The 22,866-nt window shown below is 36.1% G+C and overlaps 1 protein-coding gene across 2 annotated transcripts in view; it reads left to right on the forward strand.

Annotated features, from left to right (window-relative positions):
• LOC149799649 (serine/threonine-protein kinase TBK1-like) overlaps positions 1–22,866 on the forward strand; it is a 110,653-nt gene that overhangs the window by 18,574 nt on the left and 69,213 nt on the right. The window contains exons 1-2 of one of the 2 annotated variants that reach the window (XM_089958994.1): positions 7,937–8,030; positions 13,767–13,806. In XM_089958994.1, the coding sequence (XP_089815120.1) occupies positions 13,791–13,806 (16 nt within the window). In that variant the 5' untranslated portion in view covers positions 7,937–8,030; positions 13,767–13,790. Of the gene's footprint in view, positions 1–7,936; positions 8,031–13,766; positions 13,807–22,866 lie in introns of those variants that run through there. The other variant, XM_089958993.1, reaches the window with a different exon arrangement.

A 22,866-nucleotide genomic window follows, 5' to 3' on the forward strand; every position in this document is an offset into this window, starting at 1 on the left:
TTTTTAAAGTTAGGCAGTTTATTTCTTTGATGCAGCCAGACATTCAGCGTCAGTGGACTATGTTTTATTAAACACATTATTATTATTAATACTTGATCGTTTCTGCATGGATTAAATATAGGTCGTTCTGTAGAATGGTGGGGGGGGCTGCATCAAGCGTACGTACACAGGTAGGGGGTAATAAAGTACACATGTGTACAGGGAGGGGGGAGGGGTCAAGCTTTGCCAGATTTTTGCATACATACTAAATGGATGGCCCCCAATCATAATTCTTCTACAGGGTTGTTTTGCGAGCTATTCTGTATTGTCATTTACCCACTAGGCATTGCGCCATCGGCCATATTGTTTTAGGACAAACATGATGCAGCGTTTGGTAAAGCTTATTGTTGTTTTCATCTTGAAATGTAACTTTTGTGTAATGTCCACGAGGGACTTTTAAATAATTATGAAACAATGTTATTGTAGAAATTTGACTGACTTTTATTACTTCTATGCATTGTTTTACCTGGCAGTAATAATACTAATAGCTGCTGTTGTTCTTGTTATAAATTGATCTTTGTGCAATTCAGTTGTAAACCTTTTGAAGTGAGTTACAAGAATAAAGTACATTTTAGTATTAAAAATTTATTAATTATGCCCATTTGGAATAGAGTAAAACAAAACTAACCCTTTCAAATTCGATCTTAAATGCCCTTCACCCCTTGGAAGAAATGATACAAAGACTCAAGGGCCTGCATGCATAAAAAGACTACAAGTACACATATCCTCCCATCCAAAAAAAATAAATGATTCGTCTAGATGCAACAACTGTCATACAGTTATAGAAAATCTCTGCCTGTGGAATATTTAAAATCTCTGACAATTGTACGGGGCCTAACACCTCGTTCATATAGGACACATGGTACTAATTGTATGGAAAAATGAGAACCTAGGACACATGGTACTAATTGTACGGAAAGATGAGAGCCAGCCTGGAAATGGGTGAACATAAAATAGAGTATATATGGGTTTGGCTGATCAGGATTGAGAGCTTATACTAGTTGTAGGTGGGGAAAAAATAGAGACATTGTTTTATTGATGGAATTTCAGTCCTTTAACAGTCTTGAGTTTGGAACATTCATTACTAAAATTAGCACCTGACTCTTTGGTGTGGAATTGAAAGCACATGTTTCAAACACAAACAGGTCCAGAAAATGCCACGGCCCATATCCTTTCCTCAACACAGAAGCTAGCATCCAGGTTTCATCTATACCGATAAATATAGGTTTGATCATGAGCACTCAACAATTTAAAGTTATTGAATTTTTATTATCATGGTGTTTGCATATGTTTACTATGGGAACTGAATTAATACCGCGAGTCCTATAGACAGCCACAGTAATACAGTGACTCCACATATGAAAGTGCAATTAACTTTACTATAAATGCAATCATATGGTTCTATTTGTGGATAATAAGCAAAACTAATACCTTTTGTAAAGCACAGAGTGACTTTCATTGGGATATTAAACACATATTTAGAAAGATCAGCTGTTGCCAAGAAGGGGGAGGGGGAACAGTGTGTAGATTTGACTGTTAGCTTGAGTGTTTAGCTCTTTGGTTTATATCTAAGCGATGCATATATAAACTTTATACAATTTACCATTCATAGAGTAATTACAGTAAGCAACATGATATTTCCTATTTGTGTTTTAAATCACTTAGGTCTCTTCCACCATGCTTAATGGTGATGACCTCTCATGACTTTGCATCCCACTAATTTCTTTTAGTGAATGTTTTGAAAGTTCATATTTTGCATTTTAATGGACTTATGTCTACTTTATTTTAGTTTTAAATTATGTCTTGTGGGAGGAAGTTTATGTGGTTTTTGTCATTTATATATCATTTTCTGTAATAATACATGTACATATAGATGGTCACCTTGACCTTTTACTCATTAATTACATAATATGACAAGGCTGGCAATACATTTCAGCATTAAATTTGAAGAGTGTTAAATGGGGATATTAAAATAGATGATTCTTATTAGACAGCTTTATTTTTATATTTTTTTCTTAAATAAAGCTCAAATATTTAAATGCTGCCTGAAATGTACCATTGATGTTTAGGTGAAGATGAACTTGCAATATAATGTAATATTCACAAATTTAATCTTTGACAAGCAGACTATGCACATTGCTTACTTATGTATTGAACTACTTACTATTCCTAGGGCTGTCAAGAAAATCAAGGGTGAATATAGGGCACATGGTAATAATGGTATGGATAAATGGGCACCAGCGTGGAAATGGGTGAAACTAAAATAGAGTATATATGGGTTGGCTGACCATGATTGGTTAACAATGTAAGTTATGTTTTAGGAAAAAAGAATCTTTTGAGAGCTTATCCTAGTTGTAAGTGAAAAAAATAGAGACATTGTTTTCTTGATGGAATTTCATTTCTTTAACAATCTTGAGTTTGGAACACTCATTACTAAAATTAGTACCTGACTCTTTGGTGCAGAATATTATGAGGTATCCTGCTATTATCAAAAATATTTTCTAATTCCAAACTAGTTTGCAGCCAGTACATAGATTCTTCAAAAGTGCAAAAAGATAGATTCAATCCAGAACAGAATTTACACATGCATACATACATACATCTGCTCTGGTTCATGAAGTCTTCCGCAGACTGCATAGGTATGTTGGTTCTATCCCTAAAAAGTTTAATGTTACATTAGAAAGTTTAATTTTTCATGGGCAGGAATGTCTTTCTGATTATTATCTAGATATGAGATAAGAACAAAGACCAGAGTAGAGGTGTCCATCAATACATCAGTATTTATTTGTAATTGCCATTATATAAATATAGCATGGAGCAAAAACTTTAACTTCTGTTAGGAAACATTTCTTTTTGTTGTTTTAATTATAATTATATTGTATTTTGTATTATTGTGCCTAAGAGGTACGAGTGTATGAAGGGACGCATGTCTTACGTTGTTAGTACTGTGATTCCTATAGACAGCCACAGCAATACAGTGACTCCACATATGCAAGTGTAATTAACTTTACTATAAATGCAATCGCATGGTTCTATTTGTGGATAACAAGCAAAATTAATACATTATGTAAACCACAGAGTGACTTTAGGTAGGGTATTATAATCAGGGTGTCACTTCTAAGTTCTAACCAGTTTCATATGCTGGGACGAAGCTAAGATTTGTCAACAATAGGTAGGGTATTAAATGCATATTCAGATATATCAGCTGTTGCCAAGAAGGGGGGAGGGGGAACATTGTGTAGATTTGACTATGTTAGGTGGAGTGTTTTGCACTTTGAATTATATCTAAGCAATACATATATAACATTTATACAATTTACCATCTATAGAGTAATTACAGTTAGCAATATAATATTTCCTAGTTGTGTTTTGAAACATAATGCTTCAGATAAGATCACTTAGGTGTCTTCCACCATTTCTTAATGGTGAATACCTCTCATGATTTTTCATCCCACTAATTTCTTTCCGTGAATGTTTTGAAACTTCATACTTTATATTTTATTGGACTTATGTCTACCTTACTTTAGTCTTACATTATGTCTTCTGGGGGTAATTTTAGGTAATTTCTTTCATTTAAATCTCATTTTCTGTAATAATACATGTACATATAGATGGTCACCTTGACCTTTTACTCATTATTTACATAATATGACAAGGCTAGTAATATATTTCAGTATTAAATTAGATAAGTGGTGATATTAAAAAAGGGGACTCTTATTAGACAGCTTTTTTTAAATATTTTTTTCTGATTTTCTAAATAAAGCTCAAATACTTAAATGCACCAGGTGAACATGAACTTGCAACATAATTAATATTCACTAATAAAGTCTTTGACAAACAGAACTATGCACATTGCTTACTTATGCACTGAACTACTACTATTCCTAGGTCTGTCAAGAAAATCAAGGGTGAATATAGGACACACGATACTAATTGTATGGAAAAATGGGAACCAGCCTGGATTGGTTAATAATGGACGTTATTTTGTAGGAAAAATAATCTTTGAGAGCTTATCCTAGTTGTAAGTGAAAAAAAAATAGAGACATTGTTTTCTTGATGGAATTTCAGTCATTTAAGTAGTGAGCTTGGAACACTCTTTACTGAAATTAGCACCTGACTCTTTGGTGCGGAATTGAAAGCATGTTTTAAACACCTGTCGGTCCAGAAAATGTCGCGGCTCGTATCATTTTCTCTACACGGAAGCTGTCATCCAGGTTTCATCTGTACTGATAATTATAAGTTTGATCATGAGCGCTCAGAAATTTAAAGTTAATGAATTTTTAATAGCATGGTGTTTGCATAGTGGGAACTGAATTAGTACTGTGCTTCCTATAGACACAAATCAGTTACGCCATTGAATGGTGTCTGAAACGATCGTTCTCGTCTTTGCCCAAAAGCATTCACAAGGACAAGTGCGTTCTTGGTAAACAGGTTGTGACATCTGAAGTATCACTTTAAACTATACAAAATGAAAGATCATCAAGATTATTTTGACTGTTGAGAACATCATTCAAGAATAGTATACCTGGAGACTTTGCACATCCTTCATGAAGGAAAATACAGTTAACAGGTAAAGAGACTGATAAAAGATATATGTTTTTGTTAAACTAAATATTATTTTACGAACAAGGAAACATTATACACTTCTGTAGTCATGGACATTTTCTTTAAACGATGCAGAAAAGACACGGTTTATTAGATTCAGTGGAATCATCCAACGAACCACTAAGAATTTATTTTACCTTGTATGCATATATTGTACAAATGTTGTAAGAATCTCGATACACAGCAAGCATGTCAGGTTTATCAAATTCCTTCTTTTAATTATTGTTTATTTCCTTGCCAAAATAACTCTTACTTACTTTGTAAATAACTTTCTCACCCCATCCAGTATTGTTTTTCATATATATATATATACATTTTTCAGTTTGATTTTTATCCACACCCTTTTAGTCATTGTTAGGTGTTTAAATACATATTTCGTGCATTTAAACATGTTTTAAATATTTTGCTTTTCTCTAGATGTGTTTGTATACATCAGTCTTCCTGCTCGTCCATCTTTCTCTAATACGTTTTATATGAAATGTAGGCTTTAGTAAGAGTTATAAGAAAAAGAAATTTAGTTTAGGAGCTTTTCTGTAGATTGCCTCTATTGCATTTACCTAATATTTACCCTCAGAGGCCACAAAACAGCCATTGTTACAAGATAACATTTAACTTTTATAAGTAAAAAGTATAAATGATTGTCTTGGAATGCGTGTCACTTTCAGTTTACCTTGCCATGGTTTAGTCTTGATCGCTGTTACGTAACTCTTTTTGTATTAGCTGATATTACAAAACTTGTGTTCATAATAGTACACAGTAGTACACTTGCCGGTATGTTGTTTATTTGATTTGAATAATTGGAGAAAAGAGAAAAATAAGAACATAATTTCGTTAATTCCAATTAGATCTGGATTCAGTGAAATTCAATTCATTACTGCTGAAATGAAAAATAGCTAAAGCTTCTCATTCCTTTCTAATGAATCTGCACTGTTTTGCGGACTTTTGGACTGATATACAATTTTTCTGAAAAAAAGAATTCTTGGAAATTTTCAAAACACTTTTTCAGAAATTGGAATACAAACCCTTCATTGAACAAAAAGAGTAATGTTTCTTTAATGTGCGCGACATTGTTTTCATTGTGTGAATAAGAAATAGGATCTAAGGGAAGACAGTAACTGGAGTGCAGTCAATTAAAAAATGAGACGATTTCAAACATTTTCCTATTGTCATTTTCGGTGATAACCTTCGTTCCTGGAACCATAACTTTACAAGAATAGAATTGGTTCTTTCGAAAATTACCAAAATAACAAATATTACGCGAGAAAATATTGCAGGAAACATTTACTCGTTCTCTTATGCTTATAATTGAACACACATTTGAAGGTCTATGCTTAGAATGAACCAACATAAATTTCTGTCGAATGATGTAATGCCTACTTCGCCTCATAATATATAATCCAGAAAAATGACATAGGTTTGGTAGAAACGTAGATTTTTACTACCACAACTTCCTTTTTAACTCATGCTTATGCATAAACTCTACCTGTTTTCAAGGCGATATTCAGCCTTTTTACATTGAACACAATCTTAATATCATGATTTTTCGACACTTTAAATCTGACAGATTTTAAATTTAAGTAAACTGTATGAGCATAATATTACAGTTCTCATTGATTTGTCTTCCTAAGTTTAGTTGTTAACTTATTCCGTCTGTTGAAGAATAGTGCACATTATTTTATCGTTTTTTATCATCTCTGGAAGGATATTGCGCTGTTTTACACAAAAGATAACTGAATGCCTGCCCTACTTAAGTTAGACGGAATAACATGAGTCTAGATCCTAGTCCGACATGTAAGACAGCGCATGTTGATTTTGTTTGTTTTGTTGAGACCCACAACATAGATATCAGCGTCAGGTTTTACATGTAGGACTGTGCTAGATCCCAAGCATGTAATTCGAGAAATACTGTAACATATGAGCTGTAGCGGATAAAAGCTGGTCAAATGAGAAAGTTGCAGTTTAAATTTTAATGGCATATGTCCAGAATTCCAATTTCACGTGTTGTATCAAAAATGCTTGTCCTTAAAGTTCCATTTCAAGGTCTAGATTTTTGATTGTATCTGTTGAAGTAAACGGTAGTGGTTGAAAGTTTTATTTTCTATGTCGAGGTTTTAGATTGTTTCGTTTGAATTACACGGCGGTGGTTGAAATTTCAATGTCATACGTAGAGAAATCCTAATTATGTTGAGTATTTAGATTGCATCTGTTGAATTACACAGCGCTGGTTGAAAATTCGATGTCCAATGTCGAATTTTTATATTGTAACTTCTGAAATACACGGCGGTTGTTGAAATTTTTTATGTCACATGTCGAGAGTTTCGATTTAACACGTTGAATCACATTGATTGTTCCGAAAGTTCCATTTCGTATGTTGAGTTTTTAGATTGTATCTGTTGAATTACACAGCGATGATTAGACATTTTATTATACTTATCAGAATTGTTATTATTATATGGTGAACTGTTGTGTTGCTATTAAAAGTAACATTATACGATGTCCACTCTAACAATTCAAAATAATGTCGAGTATGAAGATATATCATTTGTGTTTTCAATTATGAGGCGCCATTACATTTCATGCATTTGCAGTTTGAAAGTTACCATTAACAGGTCAAGAATTACTATGAATTTTTTCGCTTAAGGTCGCTCTCGTGAACGAATGGCGTTATTTTTAAACAAGGAGGCTGCTTCTCGTTGCTGTGAAATTCAACAGATGAAATCTAAATGCTCGCCACATGAAATGGAACTTACATCATAACCAGTTGCATACAACGTGTGAATTAGGGAGTCTCGACATGTGATATTGGAATTTCAACCACCGCTGTGTAATTCAAAATATACAGTACAACGTCGACATAGGAAATAGAACTTTAAACCACCACTGTATAATTCAACATATAAAATATAAAAACTCGATTTAGAAAATGGAGCTTTAAGGACATGCAATTTGATCCAACACATGATATTGGATTTCTCGACATACGACATCGAAATTTCAACTGAAACTTTCTCATTGGACTAGCTTTTGTCCGCTACGGCGCCTCATATTAAGAAGGTGACGCACTTCATACCTAATGATCCACCACATTCGAGAAAATCCCAACAGAAGCTAAAATTAGACCCTCGTAGTTTCTAGCTCTTGTGATTTATCACAACACGTATATACAACCTTTGCCAGTAAAGTTGATACTATTATACTTTTTCAAAATAAAAATCTGTTTCTCATTATTTTCTTTGATGTACTGAGTTGTGAATTTTCCGGTTGATATTCCATTTCGAGTTTTGGGTTATCTATTAAATGTAAACATTAAAAAATATTCGAAGGGCAGACATAAATAACGTGACATAGAAAGGTCGTCTTGAAACGCATTGGAATTATGAAGCAAGGTAGGCTTCTTTTTCATTTAGTAGAGGACAGTACATCCATTTATAACGTTACATAATCATTTCATGGAGAAATTTTGTCACTTCACTGTATCTTACAGAGAATATCTTACTGAAAAAGTCGTTTTAACTGTTGTATAGTGTATAAAACAGTATTTTGATTTATAATAACATTTTGTCATACATATTTTTTAAGAAATGTAAAAATATTAATAGATAAAGCAATTGTGGCATTCGATCGAATGTGGAACAAAGATCATGATAGTCGTTCAACAGTTAGATTTGATTTTTGTCTTATTTTGTTTTAAATAATGAAGCTTGCATGGATACAGAGAAGTATGTAACCTAGTATTGTATTGGTTATGATTCTCCATTCTATCTTGTGGAGAACAAAAATCATAATACAGTTCAAGCATTAGAATTCAAGGCATCGTGTGCAGAGTTGAGTCTGGAATCTGGGTCTATGTCAGGTCAAAGCATTTGTGTGTACGTTGGTTTTAACACGTGTTTATATGTGTCGGAGGTGGGGGCTGAATTGTGATCTCCACGCCTCATGGTGCTTTTGTTATCGTTATCTAGGAGTTGATCGATCGCGGTGTTTTTGCCCGGATCGAGTAAACAATAAAATCAAATATGAAATTAATGGATGGAATCGCAGAGATCTGAGCAGATATATAGAACAAAACAATACGAGCCTCTTTCCTCCCCATGTAAAATATAACAATTTAATCAGTTACATAAAAGATGAATTTGGACATGACATGTAGATGATTCACTTCCTTTTAAAACAGTTGCAAAACTTGTGCGGTTTTCAATTAGACGTTCTGTGACACCGATAAAACAAATTTCATCATTTAATCGAGTTACTGATCGAACTCAAGTTCATATCAGTTCTATCAGAAAAAATAATCCTTTTGAAAATCTAGACGCTGTAACACAAAGCGAAAGGGATAAACGCAGAAAATCTGGAAGAAGAAAAAAAAACCTACCACTACAGGTTAATCATTTAATCTAGATACAGACGAGATAATTTAATTTAATTCGATGTACTCCGCAGAAAAATATTTTGATATTAATTCTAGATCAATTCAGAATGTTGCAGACGGTAAATATAACTCCGCTACATCAAAACGACTCAAAAATAAAAAATCAAGATACTGTTTATCATTCAATAAACACAGAATAGTCAAAGATGTTTTGTAATTATATCTGTATTATTAGGCCAACATTTAGTCATCCGGTGACTAAAAAATCAAAAATATATTCATATTTTATAGCACATAAAAAACGTCAAAACGGGTCACATATAGTTTATGTTACCATGCGTTGGACATTCCAATGGTTCCATGTATTTTTTTTTCTCCAGTCACAATGAATTCCCTGATCTCAATTATACTCAGAATTGAGGCATTGCCACGGTCACGTGGATGCGCTAAAATACCTAGCCGCTATTAATAACACGCAGGGTTTCGTCGCTATTTATACATTGCACTGGTCAGGTGATTGAATGCGCTGCAACACGCTGTAGTTTTACACAGCCAAAAATCGATTAATGTACACTCTGTTGAGAAATATACCTGTTACATTAAATAAAAATAAATTGTACGATCTGAATACGTTTGTATGTTTAATGTCTGTATATCTGTTCAGTAAGCGTATGTTCATATAAATTAGTTTATGGTATATTCTTTAGTGAGACAGAGGCCAAAGAGCATATAGACAAACTTTCTATCGTACTTAATGGGTTCGAGTCCAAAAAATGTGGTAGACATATTGTCATCGTTTGCAATAGATGCTATTATAGTGGGGGGGGGGGACGCTCGACGCATCGGAAAAATACGAGATATACTTAAATGGCTAATTGTAAACTTGTAAGAATCTAACCAGGTGCAACTTACCTCCCCCTACTCCCGATCCCCAAAATGGGCGTTCATTTTAAAGCGCCTGGGGTTCACTTGGGGGGGGGGGGGGGGCTGTTGGTTGTATATTCACAAACCAAAAACACTCTTTCACACTTATTAGCGATCCAATAATTGCAATGGAAAATGAAAAATCCTCTGAATCTCTAAACGATCCTACAGTTGCAATGGACAAAGAAAAAGAAAACAATTACCCAAGATGTAAGAGATATCCAACGTCATTCAACCTGGTCGCATCTATTTCCTTCTGCTGTTTTGTTTTTAGTTCAGATAAATCTGTCCGCTGCCATCTTTTTTGGTTCCCCGCCACAAAAACCACTCGGTAGCGTACTCATGTATACAAGCCTCGGACTGGCCTTTGGATAGGTTAATGAGTCAACACTACTTGGCAAAACGTGGCCTTGATGAGGGGCTCACCCAAAAAATCGGCCGACATTTTTTGGGGGTCGGAACACCCTCTTCTGCTGCTTCCTATGATATCGATTGCTAATTTAGACCGGGTACTAGAGATTCAGTTTGGTGTACTTATGAGCGAGATCCACGCTTATCACATAGTCTGTTAACTTTGCATATAGTTTGTGTAGTTTAATATTTTAGATATTGCAACATGTTAACATATCACTTGATATGATTCTGATTGGTTCAAATAAGCCCAGAATTGTTCTCTTTACTGATTGACTGCGATGATGGGAAAATTTTACTTTCCCCGCTTTTTGTAACTTTTTGTTTTTACTATTACTTTCAACATCATTTTGCGGGCACTTTTAGAATCGTTTGCCAAAAAAAAGTTTAGGGTGAACAGGTCACGTGTGTCTTAATATGGCCAATTTACCCCGCATGGCTCGTTACGCCATTTATTGCATATCATTTGCTGAAAAATGACGTTAAAGCCCAAACAAGATGAAGAACAACAAAAACTAAAACTAAGAGTATTGGTCAATTGATAGCGGTCAGAAGGGGGTTGGGGTTGGACGGAGGGAGCGGCATACCTACAACATGGAATCCACCCTATACGTGAGAGTGGTTTAAATGTTAACTTCTAGGAGTAAATAAACTGCCGTCTGTCATAATGAACAAAATTATTTATTTTTTCTCACTAAACTATTTTCATTAAAACTAAAAAAGAATGATAGATTCTCAAATGTGAAATGATTTAATATTAAAGTTATGAAATTTCGTTGAATAATGTCCAGCTTTTCATAAATTCAGTATTAAATCATTTGAAATCCGCTATATACTATTGCATCTAATCAACAGAGACTGTCAGTACTTTATCAGCTTTATTTCTGAACAAGTTTGTAGTCTTATATCATGAGAAAGTTTGATTGAGTTTGATTATAAGCCCGATTTACACTTATTTACGAGGTAATCGTGAATGTGACTGAGTTTGTTTTCTCTCTGATGACCGAATTCCAGTCAGATTTCAATCCAACTTCGTAAATTAGCGTATATCATCATTGTCTAAATATAAAAGAAGTGAGGTTTGCGCACATAACGGACTGATTCATTTTGTTACCTCTAGATTTCAAGAGTGTTCATTTCGCTTTATATCCTCAAGAGTTGAGTTCGATTATGAGCGTGAGACCGTGAATATCAAGTTTGCATTTATCTTTGGAAAGGAGTTGTATTTGTTGTTGCTGTGGGGTTCAACGCTATTTTTCAGCACACGATAGGCTATACATGGCGGCCAGTATTAATGGTGGAGGAAGAACCCGGGAAAAGCCCGGAAAGAACCACCGACCCACGAGAAGCTACTGGCAAGCTTTCTCACATACCCACATTGGCTGAATCATAGGGAATTTTATTTAAGTTAATAAAATGGACCGAATAGATAGTCCTGCTGAAAACATTTCATTGATTTTCCTAAATCTCAAAAATATGTTTCTAATAAATGTCTTATGTATTTGTCAGGGTTTCGGGGAAAAGTCGGGTGAAAGAATAGACTTGTTCCCGTCCGGAGTCGTTAAAAGTGACTGTGGTTAATGTAGATATACAGCCGATAGGGTATAGACCATCATTATACATGTATGTAATCAGTGAGTAGGCGCCAACAAGAAAAGCCTAAAAACGAACTCCAAACAACAAAAATGTTTCAAGTTTTAACTTTTCTGTAATCATTTCTCCATATGAGTCATGCAAATTGTCAGTGAATGCACTTACATGACCTATGTCCTGTATGATATCCAGCATCCTATAACCGGTTACACTTTATGAAAAACGGTACACATTTATAAGAGAAGAAAACCTCTTGATTGAATTTGTTTAAGCTGTGACTTTAACTCTCATCACAGTCTAAAAATGATGGAAAAATCAGATATTGATGAGTGTTGATAGCAAAGCGAAATCAAAATTTGGGCGTACAGGCTGTCATTTTGCTAGGTTGCTAGCTTGCAAAGGTCACAAAAATTCACGCTTGAATGCAGAAATAAACAAGTTAAGAACCCAAATCCTTAAAAGTAAACTCACAATCATTAAAATCTTGGAAAGTGTGTGTGTGTGTGTGTGTGTGTGTGTGTTTGGATTTTTAACGTAGCTTTAACAATTTTACAGTCATATTGCTACTATGTCTGCAGTGTGACCGTTTATAGTGATGTCTAGCACTGGGCATAATGCCGCAGACATGTAGCATAATGTCCCACCCAGTCACATTATTCTGACACCAGGTGGACCAGTCCTAACACTAACTCTTAATGCTGAGCGCCAAGCGAGGCAGCTGTTAGTACCATTTTTGTAAGACTTTGGTATGACTCGGCCGGGGATCGAACCCACAGCCTCCCGCATCCGAGGCGGACACTCAGACCACTAGGCCACCGGAGCGGTCTTATCGATGAGTAATGCAGTCTTTAATCGCAAACTATGGCACAGAATGGAGATTACACAAATTGACGGATTTGGCTTAAAAGATTTAATAAGCTGAACACGTAAGGTGTTATATATTTTCTTCTAGTTATAAGGAATTATTTTAAGCTTGATTTCCAGCAGTATTCATTTTGATAATTAACTTTAGTAAATTTTGACAAATATTTTAGTCATGGCCACCTTTCGGGCAGGGAAACCAAGTTCAAATCCTGCAAGGTGTTTATTTTATTTTTTCATCTTTGATTTGTTTGATTTATGTGCTTCTTTCTACCTTTTTGAATTAGGAAAAAGAAGTATGACATTTTCTGTTCAAATATACACAACACCCATCTGAACTTAACCGCGAGAGAGTTAACACAGTTGTGTGGGATACAGTTAGAAATCTTCGTACATGTTGCTAGCAAATACGTTTGAGCATAAAATAATTTTAATAATTGCTTGTTTTGTGTGAATACCGGATATATTTCATTCAGTGGTGAAAAAACGACTATTTCACCCAGATGAAATATATCCATTATGTGCTTGATATTCTCTTTATATTTCACTCGTGACGTGGAAACATGTATTGTCACTATATTGTGGATCCATGTCAAATACGAAATCTTGCCTCGTCACAGTTGGGTACTTAAGGTTACATGCACCCGGGGCGACTATGACGGTCCGAAAGGTTTTTTTGGCGCCCCAGCAGGACCCCTGCCGCCCGTGGTTTCGGAGCCCCAAGACCTCTGGCACACAGGGCATCGCCTCGTTCGCCCCCCTCCCATTAGTGAGCTACTTCCTCAGCATGAGTGACGTACAGCTATTTATCCACTGAAAAAACGTAGAGATTATGTATATATGGCATGTTTTCCTGTAGATAATTACTTCGAGGAAAATGTTACGTCATACGAAACGAGGAAAAGTTTCAGGAAGCATGACAATTGAATACATTTCACAATTTGACATTTTCATTTCTTTCCAGAAAATATAGAGAGCACAGTCACATATGAATCAAGCACCAGGTTAGTATTATATTTCAAGTTATATTCTTACACAAGCAAACAGACAAAATAATAAACATGTAGATTACAGACATGCCAGCTTTTATGGTAATGAAAGTGGGACTGTTGCTCATTTAAAGTGGGAGACTGGCTTTGTAAAGAGGGATGATCACATACACTTTCTCCCAACCATTATAATTATTAATGACATAATTTTTTTTAAAAATTTCTTTTCAGAAAACAATAACCGTATTGTGAGTGTATTGTCACTTATTTAGGCTCTAATTAACAGAAACAAAACAAAGAGTGAAAACAACAAGCTTCGAAAAATTTAACCAATAATTTATTTCCGTAGAAAAACACAGTAAAATTCCAAAATAAGAACTTACGGCTTTAAGAATCAAATCCAAAAATAATCTTAGAATAATCCACGAATTAAATTTTAGAAATCCTAGTAATGAAATGTTCTAATGAATTCAAGTTCGAATCCCAATGAAAAATCCAGAATGGAAGGTGATGACATATGCTATAGCCTTCATAGTACATATGTGTCTACAGTTTTTTGCTGGTCCACAAACAATATTCCGGTATTTGAATTTCCGAATAAAATTTTAAGAAATGTCTTTGTCCACGAATTCTGAATGAGCTCTCAAATATGTCCAGGAAAAGGAATTGATCTTTTAGAATCCAAATAATTTGAATAAAAATTAAACTATAACTCCAAACTGGTCGCAACAAAATGAACATCTTGACATCAAGTGTTTTTAAGCCCAAACTGAAAAATATCTCTATAAACATCACTAATAAATCTAACTGCTGCGGAACTTCGGAAAACACAGAATTGCGAAATAGGGCTGTTTACAATTTAAAATCACATACACCTAGTATGACCTTGATAAAAACCTATCATTTTACTCCAAGAATAAAATAAAAATAGAAAGTCGTTTGCTTATCGCAGTGATTTCTGACTCAAGGTCTGGAACTATGTCAGAATTAGAAACAGTGTTTCTATTATTAGGTATATATGAAAAGTTTCAGGTAAAACTGAATTTTCTTAAAAATTATCAAATTCCTAGTAAACAGAATTACATTATATTGGCATGTAATGAAAACAAAAATAATTTTAAAAAAAACAACTTACAAACAGACAATTAAATTAAATCAAATATAAATTAAATATATATATAGTTTTAAAAATAAGTTAGTAAATAACAAATTGTATTTTAAATGATCTTCACAATAGTAGAAAACACAAACAAAATGGCTAATAGTTAAGAATGAAAATTCGCTTGTACGTTTCATTATACATATTTTCCCTCTAAATCAAAGAAAGAGTTCAATATAAACAAAGGTAAGCAATAATACTGAAAACAACATTACAGTCTAACAGATTGCATTTACCAAATATAATAAAATTTAAAAGTCTACTTCTGGCTAGTCGCTACATTTTAATTTTTCGTTGTACAAAGCAAAAACTTTTTTGTTTTGTTGTTTTGTTTGGGGTAGGGGCTGCTTTAGAAGAGGATTCTCATACTCAAACCACCTTGAGGGCCGCATGAGGGCATTTTCGATGGCCCATAGACCGCACCAGATTATTTCTCATGACACCTTGTGAAGTTAAACATTTTGCGGGCCACATGATTCGGCTTGGAGGGCCGCATGTTTGAGACCACTATTTTAGAAAATCTTCAATTGGTCTAACTTCAGAACAATAACAGTGTGTTCAGTTGGACACTGAAGAGAGCACCCAATGTATCATTGTTCAAATTATCTTTCAGACTCTGCAGTCTGTATGGATTTTTCTCACTGTTGAGAAACATCTTCCTGTATGTGCATTACTATGTGGGAGACATAATGCAGCCAATGCAAGTTCAGGCAGATACAAGAAACGATTAAAGGAGCACAACTGCATACATTTTCAAAAAATTTCTTTGTTTTCGTTGCTTCTGTTAGATTCAAAATGTTGAAATTTACCTTATGTTCGCTTTATAAAAAAAAGGCTGAAAATCGCATTATAAGACGGTCAAACTTCGACGTACGTAGGACTTTTTCCTCATCTAAAATAGAGATTGCCGCTACCTGATATGGTCACGTGACATCAAATTTGTAATGTAAGTCTCAAACGGCGTGGATGAACATGCTTTCAGATTAATTTTTATGTGATAATAAAATAGTATACATTGCTGTTGACCATGGGATGAAAGAGTTAATTTAGTATGGTTAAGCAAGTAAATTTATCGTGTAATGGGGGGGGGGGAATCTCAAAGTATTACTGATTGAAAGTTTGTTATCGCCCTCCTCTCTCTCTCTCTCTCTCTCGTAAAATAATAAAAGGATGAACCCTATATATTTTTATCTACATGATAAACACATACTGAACACGAGCTCACACCTAGAAAAAGTTTAATTTAATTGAAACTCCATGAGAATTTAAGCATGGACGTTGAAGACCGATTAACCCACACACAGATTGATGGACAAAGTAAATTCTATATACACCCAGCGTAATGACATGAAAGTATATAAGGAAATATTTTGAACAGGTCGCAACTTGTGACTACTTGTCAAGAAAAGAATAATTTTTATTGGGGTTAATGAAACATAGTTTGAAACAACCAAGTATGGCCATAAAGTTGACACAGACAGAAGCAGGGATGGTGAACAGCCCAACCTATAGAGACCGTGTATCTTTTTAAAAAAACTTTACTTCATAACCAATAATTAATGCCGCGCGAGGTAAATGAGACTAAGGTGAAACTGAACATGTCAACCTGGAGTCATTGAAGTTACTAAGTAATTAGTGGCTGGACAAAAAATGAGGCATGATTAGATTAACCTTAACCTCGTTTGACCTTGTACTACTTTCGTTGTCGGTAAAAAATAATTTATTTTGATGATATACGGTCTTTATATGTTGGCCTGTTCACCCTCAGTTCTGCTCTTTACCGGCAGCATGGGTAAATAAAATGTGAGCGATGGGTCCCCTTCCTCTCAACCTAAAGTTCTATCCAGACCAATGCGATATTGTATCCGAATATCGTGTACATTTATCGTAATAAATCCGTACAGGGTTTTCTGAACATTGGCACAGAAGTTTTTAAACCTAATTATGTTCATGTCACCGGAGCACCAGGTCTGTTGGATGTTCCTCGACGTGTGAGTATCAACACTGTTAAAGACAACCAAAGGATTGTAGTTGTCTCTGATAACCTGGGAATTTGAGTGTATCTCTACGTGGCGTAAATGACGTCCTTATTTTCTTGTCTGCCTCGAGAAAATATCGTAGCTTGAGTTGCTTGTTTGTCGAACATAACAACGTCATACACTTCGAGATTGTTTATATCCCCGTTAACATCATCGACTGATGGTGCATCATCGATGCCAGTGATAAATTCAATAACATCACCATCATTATCGTCATCCTTTTCAAGCGACTTTGCATTTTCATTAAATTCGTTAAGAACATTTTAGCGTCGTTGGTCATCTGCAAAAGGTGCCTCTAAATAAAGTTTGTCTCAATTGAGCCTTCTCATTATCAGGTTGAGTAGCAACTGAGTTTTAACTCCCAGATGGTCCGATGATAATTGCACGAATAGAATTTGGCAGTGCCGGTTGATGCTTGACTGGCTCCCGATCTCGTGTTGCTGAAAAGTGAATCACATTCATGTTGTACAAATATGATAAGTATATGAGTTTATATTGTGTTCGATGCAAACCTGTCACTGATACTAGTGGATTAAAAACGAGGACGAAGAATTGTCACGTGTACTTACAAGTACTTGCGTGAAATGTGGTGCAAAACATAAAAATTTGTGTCGTCAGCGATTCGCAAATCGACAGGGACGTCAGATTGCTCATCGATCCTCGGTGGTGATATCACTAAGGCAGTCGAAAAATTACCAGTAACTCCATTGGCTAAGTTTCCCGGTGAGAAACATCTGCCGGGATAATTATTGTGGTCCTGGAACTTGACTTGATATTCGACTGGACGAAAAATATCAACCAAAAGTCGGTGAATTTACAGTGAATGAGATTGATCAAGCATGTCATGTTCATGCTGTCGCATATAAAAATCAAGATCTACAACAACGACATATTGCAGACGTAAAGTTGATTCACACGCTGAAGTCTGTACAAAATAAATTACGACGAGAATCGCTTGCTAATTGGCGGATAAGATCGGTTATGAAAGGTAAATTATTCGCAGGGGCCTAGCTCCCTGGACTGTCAATTAATTTTCAATAATTATAATAATGGAGTCGATTGATTATAGTCCAAGAGGATACTGGGATACTGGAAAGGTAGAAGCCCGACAGGCAATATGGCACATTTAACTACCGCCGCCTAAAAAGATTCAACATGGACGGTTTGATGTTAGCACTCCCAACGAAGTGCATCAGGCAGATATTTTGTTTTTACGCCATGGCACTATCATAACTGGTACAGCACATAAACGTCGTTCATGCACATATGATTATGCTATGACGATCGTTGACGTTGCTAGTAGATACAGAGAAGCAGAGCCGCTATCAACTAGAACTAAAGTTTCAGAAGCATTTTAATGAATTTATCAACGTAGACCCATACTATGATGGCCACAGTTGCGACGGCTTGGTCCTGGCAAAGAATTTTATGGTGCAGTAACATCGCTGATGCAACAATATAAAGTCAAAATTAGATGAGGACAAACCACAATTCATCGCGATCAGGCAATCGTTGAATGATTTAATCAAACACTTGCGGAGCGATTGTTTGGACATCAGTACGCCCAGGAATTACTGAGCAAGGACAGATCTCGTGAAAGGGCTCCAAGACTAGCTCACGTGATAGCCACATTAAACAACGAAGTCACTCGTGGAATTCCTATGAAGCCCATGAATGCGACTGCAAAGAAACACATACCAGTGAGCATGCGTGTGCGCCAATGACATGAGTCTCCCTCGCCATTACCTGGTAGCGTGACTGTCATGTATTTATATGAACCTGGCGAACTTGAAGGTGGTAGAAAAGGAGCAACTGATCCTATTTGGGGCGTAACTACACATAGTTTCCATAGTGTTAAGATCTACAGGTAGGCCTGCAATCTACAGACTAGATTCAACGGCTTCTCAGCATGGATTTCTCCGGGGACAGTTACAAGTAATTCTAGAAGATACCCAAATATCACCAGCATGGATTCGCTAGCGAATCAATACATTAGCTGTAAGGAGCTAGCTTCCCTTCGTCTGTTATATTCAAGACAGGTCAGCATCACATTATCACGTATATGGCCGAGATTAATATTAATTCTGTCCACGGTAAGTTGTCGTGGGTCATTTGGAGAGTATCGCCACAACATTATAGTATTACAGCAATACTTTTGTTGTTGCTTCGGCATCGTGATAAATTCAATATCAAGATCAATCTCGCGTTTATGTTTTTTTGTCATTTCGCTGATTACCAGCTGATTTTTTCCTTACCATCTCTTCGTTGGTTTTCTGAGGTTGATTATCTTCCACAGCAGACAGTTCTCCACAGCTGAGGAAGTTTTGTAAATCGCGATACTGCCAGATATACTAGACCATGATCGCCACGTATGATAATCGCCGTTGATTTCGTCGACAGCCAATCAAGAAACATTTTTAACGTGTCTTTGGACTCCGTACATATCTCACCCTAGATGATGATCTTAGGAATATATTTCTCTCTCATCCTCAACGCATCACTGCACCATCGAAAGAAACTGTGAAAGTTTGAGACTTAATCCCTCTCTCTTTCATCTCCCTGGCAAGTCGGTGAGTTGGAAGTTAGAACCACCTTGTCGGTGGGCTTGGAACTTTTTTGCCGCCGTCGCAAACAATTTTAACGCACGTGTAGTTTTACCAGAATCATCCGGACCATTAAGATAAACCGTTTTATGTCGCGATACAGGATCATACACCGACCGTGCCAATGACGGTTGCAACAATTGTCCGTTTTTATAATACCAAGGATGAGGTTTGTAATCTGCACATTCTGAATAATTACGCATTAGCTCATTTTTTACTTGTCAGTGTCCCCATGGTGCATCGCCGATGCTTATCGGAAGTTCATCTAACACCCCTATTTTTGACTCGCTGATATAAAATGAATCTGTGGCGACTCTGACAACATCCTTAGGAAATCGGTTGATTATGGATAACAGGTTTATAGACACATATGCAAGTATTGAAGAGCATTGAAGATCTCTAATGAGTAAACTGGGTAGAATCACCATCATAGTAGCTGATAATAGTGCCCAATTTAGTTTCATCTGGTAGACTTACATGTTCACCATCTACAAATACACCTTTCTTTCTTGTATCTGCGATTATAAAGTCGAGTTCTGCATCGTCGATGATCAATCTAGTAAAACGGCGCTTATTATCAGACGAGGCTGCATGTGTAAATTTACAATAATCTTTCTTCCTATATCCTTGGCAAATGAACTCTCGTGCGAACTACGTTCGTCGTTGTTGTCTTCGGGTTTTGGTATCCAAACTTTGGATTGCCTCACTCACTGTCAGCGATGTTTGTATAATTGTATCGCGCATATATCTCAAAAGCACTATTGGAGCCAAACCGCGTTTAATCTTGGCGCAGATGTCTTCAGGATTTGGTTTGTTAAAATTTCGACCAAATCAGGCAGGGATGACCGGGCGATGATTGTTATCAGACTCGAATGACTCGATCTCAACAAATTCAGTTAAATTGAAATCCGCTGACAGCGGGCCATTTATCTCTACTCGAGTCATTTTTTTGTGTCGGATGTCCGAGTCTCTCAGAATAAGGCTTATATTAACCCATCCCAAGAAAGATTCCGGGATAACATGACATCATATCAATCGAAATAACGTCCCTGGAATCCAGAGGCGTCGCTGGGGGGGGGGGGCAGGGGGTACATATGTCCCCGGGCGCCAAGGTACAGGGGCGCCAAAATGAGGCTTACAACGTTACTTTATAATAAGTAAACAAGGGTAATATTCAAAAATATGATTAAACGGGGAGGGGGCTGGGGCGCCAATTTTATAGTTCGTCCCCGGGCGCAAAATATCATAGCTACGCCTCTGCTGGAATCATATATAGTATCACAGAGACCTTCATGTCCATATTCAACACGTGAGCGTTTAATATCTTCAAGAAATTCTGCACGTGTTGGTCTCCATGAATTCTTCTGTTGGCAAAAGTGCACAACGACAGATGAGATTGTAAAACAATTATTAAACAGTCCATTTACTAGATCTGTCGGTTGTGTATTTTAGTGCGACCTTGGTCATCTATAAATGAATATATTTTTCAATATAAAGTTCGCCAGGCGGCGTTACGAACTAATCAAATCCACTGATGTCTTCATCGCTTCGAAACATCCATGCCGACACAGGGTCGCGCCTGCTGATATCCCTGATATGCTCAAAGATATTGCCGTGATTGAATATGACTTTTTCTTCAGGATGGAATTTTTTTATTCTCATGATCCATGCATGGGCGTTGTGGTCATTTATTATAATCGAGGCATCACTCGATTGATACTTTGACGTGTACAAGATCTCTTTGGTTATTGTCCGTACTTCTACCGGAAATTTTAATTTGTTTTCCAACTCAGCAATATCTTTTATTGTGGCTCCGTGTTCTCTTACAACTTAAGCCCATTCATTTGGTTTCTGTGTCGCAGATCTTTTAGACCGTTTCCTCGTAACGCATTCATCAAATGTTCTCTGATTCTCTCGGCTACACAAGTTCGAATGACACTGCTTGCTGTTGTCCAAGTATTAACATTCGGCGCGTTAACACTTCTGGTGCTAGCACCAGGGTCCAAGGACCCCATCGCTAGCGATCCACGTATCGGTCGAAGATCATCAATATTAGGTTCACCATTCAGCGGATAAATCGCCTAAACAACTGCCATCACAGGATATACTGCTCATAATATGGTTTGTCAATACCCGTCAGCATCCCTGGCATGGAATTTCTATCTAACATGACAACATCCTGGCGGTGTTTGATTCTCGAACAGGGTTTTGTTTATCACGGATAATCCATGGCATGTCATCGCCACCGACGTCAGCGTGGGTGGGGACGGCAACGATAAATTTTATTCCTAAAAGTATATTTGTCCTATCAGTAGGTAATTAATAATCATCGCTGCTCGTTGCCTGTTCATTTTAGCATCGATAAAGTTATCGTCGTAATTCGAAACGTTGACCAACGGTGTGCTACTTCATCGTTCTTAAACTAAACTCCTCCTTGGCTTCACGCATGCTATTGCGTAATTGAAATGGTACAATGAGACGATTTCTCATATCGGGTAATCTGTCAAAATCGAACCTAGGGTGGGAAGGTTTGATCATGGCTAATCTCGCAAACTCCTCCATTATATAATTAAGGCAAAATGTATCTTTTATTTTAAAATCATATTAAATTAATATATAATGATATCACAAGCAAAAATTACTTGCAAATGGCTGATGATTGGATCAACGGCATGTGGCAAGCCTTGTTATCATAATTGTTATGGCTATCATTAACCGAGTGTGTGAGAAGGAGTTTAGGACCAAAACCATGCGTGAGATGCGGATTAGGTCTGAGGAAATAACATTTCAGTACACCACCCTAGATCACTACTGATCGATCGCTAGTGATTCCGAGATTTTCTTTTTGTTTATTTAAAGAAATATTTTTAGCAAAATGAACCAAGAAAATATTAATGCGGTTATTTCAGCGATTGAATATTTACATGATTGGATTGATAATAAGCCAGATGCTAACATTCGACTTACTGATCAACTTAACTTTTTCGATGTTGATTGCAGCTTTTTAATCTGACCAGGTGTCAGAGTAACATTTACATGTTGATATGACATTTTTACAGCATTATGAATGATCCAATTGCTTTGCAATGATCACTTGTGATTTATCACATATTTTACACTGCTGCATCAATGACTCTCGTTCATCTACCAACACCTTCGAGCTGCATTGTTTTATCTGACAGTATAACGGCAATTGGTATATAAGTACCAGGAGCAGCTGCTGGTCGTGTCATACGAGCTTGAAAATGTATATCGACGACTGACTGACTGCATA

Source organism: Sinohyriopsis cumingii, chromosome 5, assembly GCF_028554795.1.
Source record: "Sinohyriopsis cumingii isolate HCF-2022 chromosome 5, ASM2855479v2, whole genome shotgun sequence".
NCBI classification, from domain to species: Eukaryota; Metazoa; Mollusca; class Bivalvia; order Unionida; family Unionidae; genus Sinohyriopsis; species Sinohyriopsis cumingii.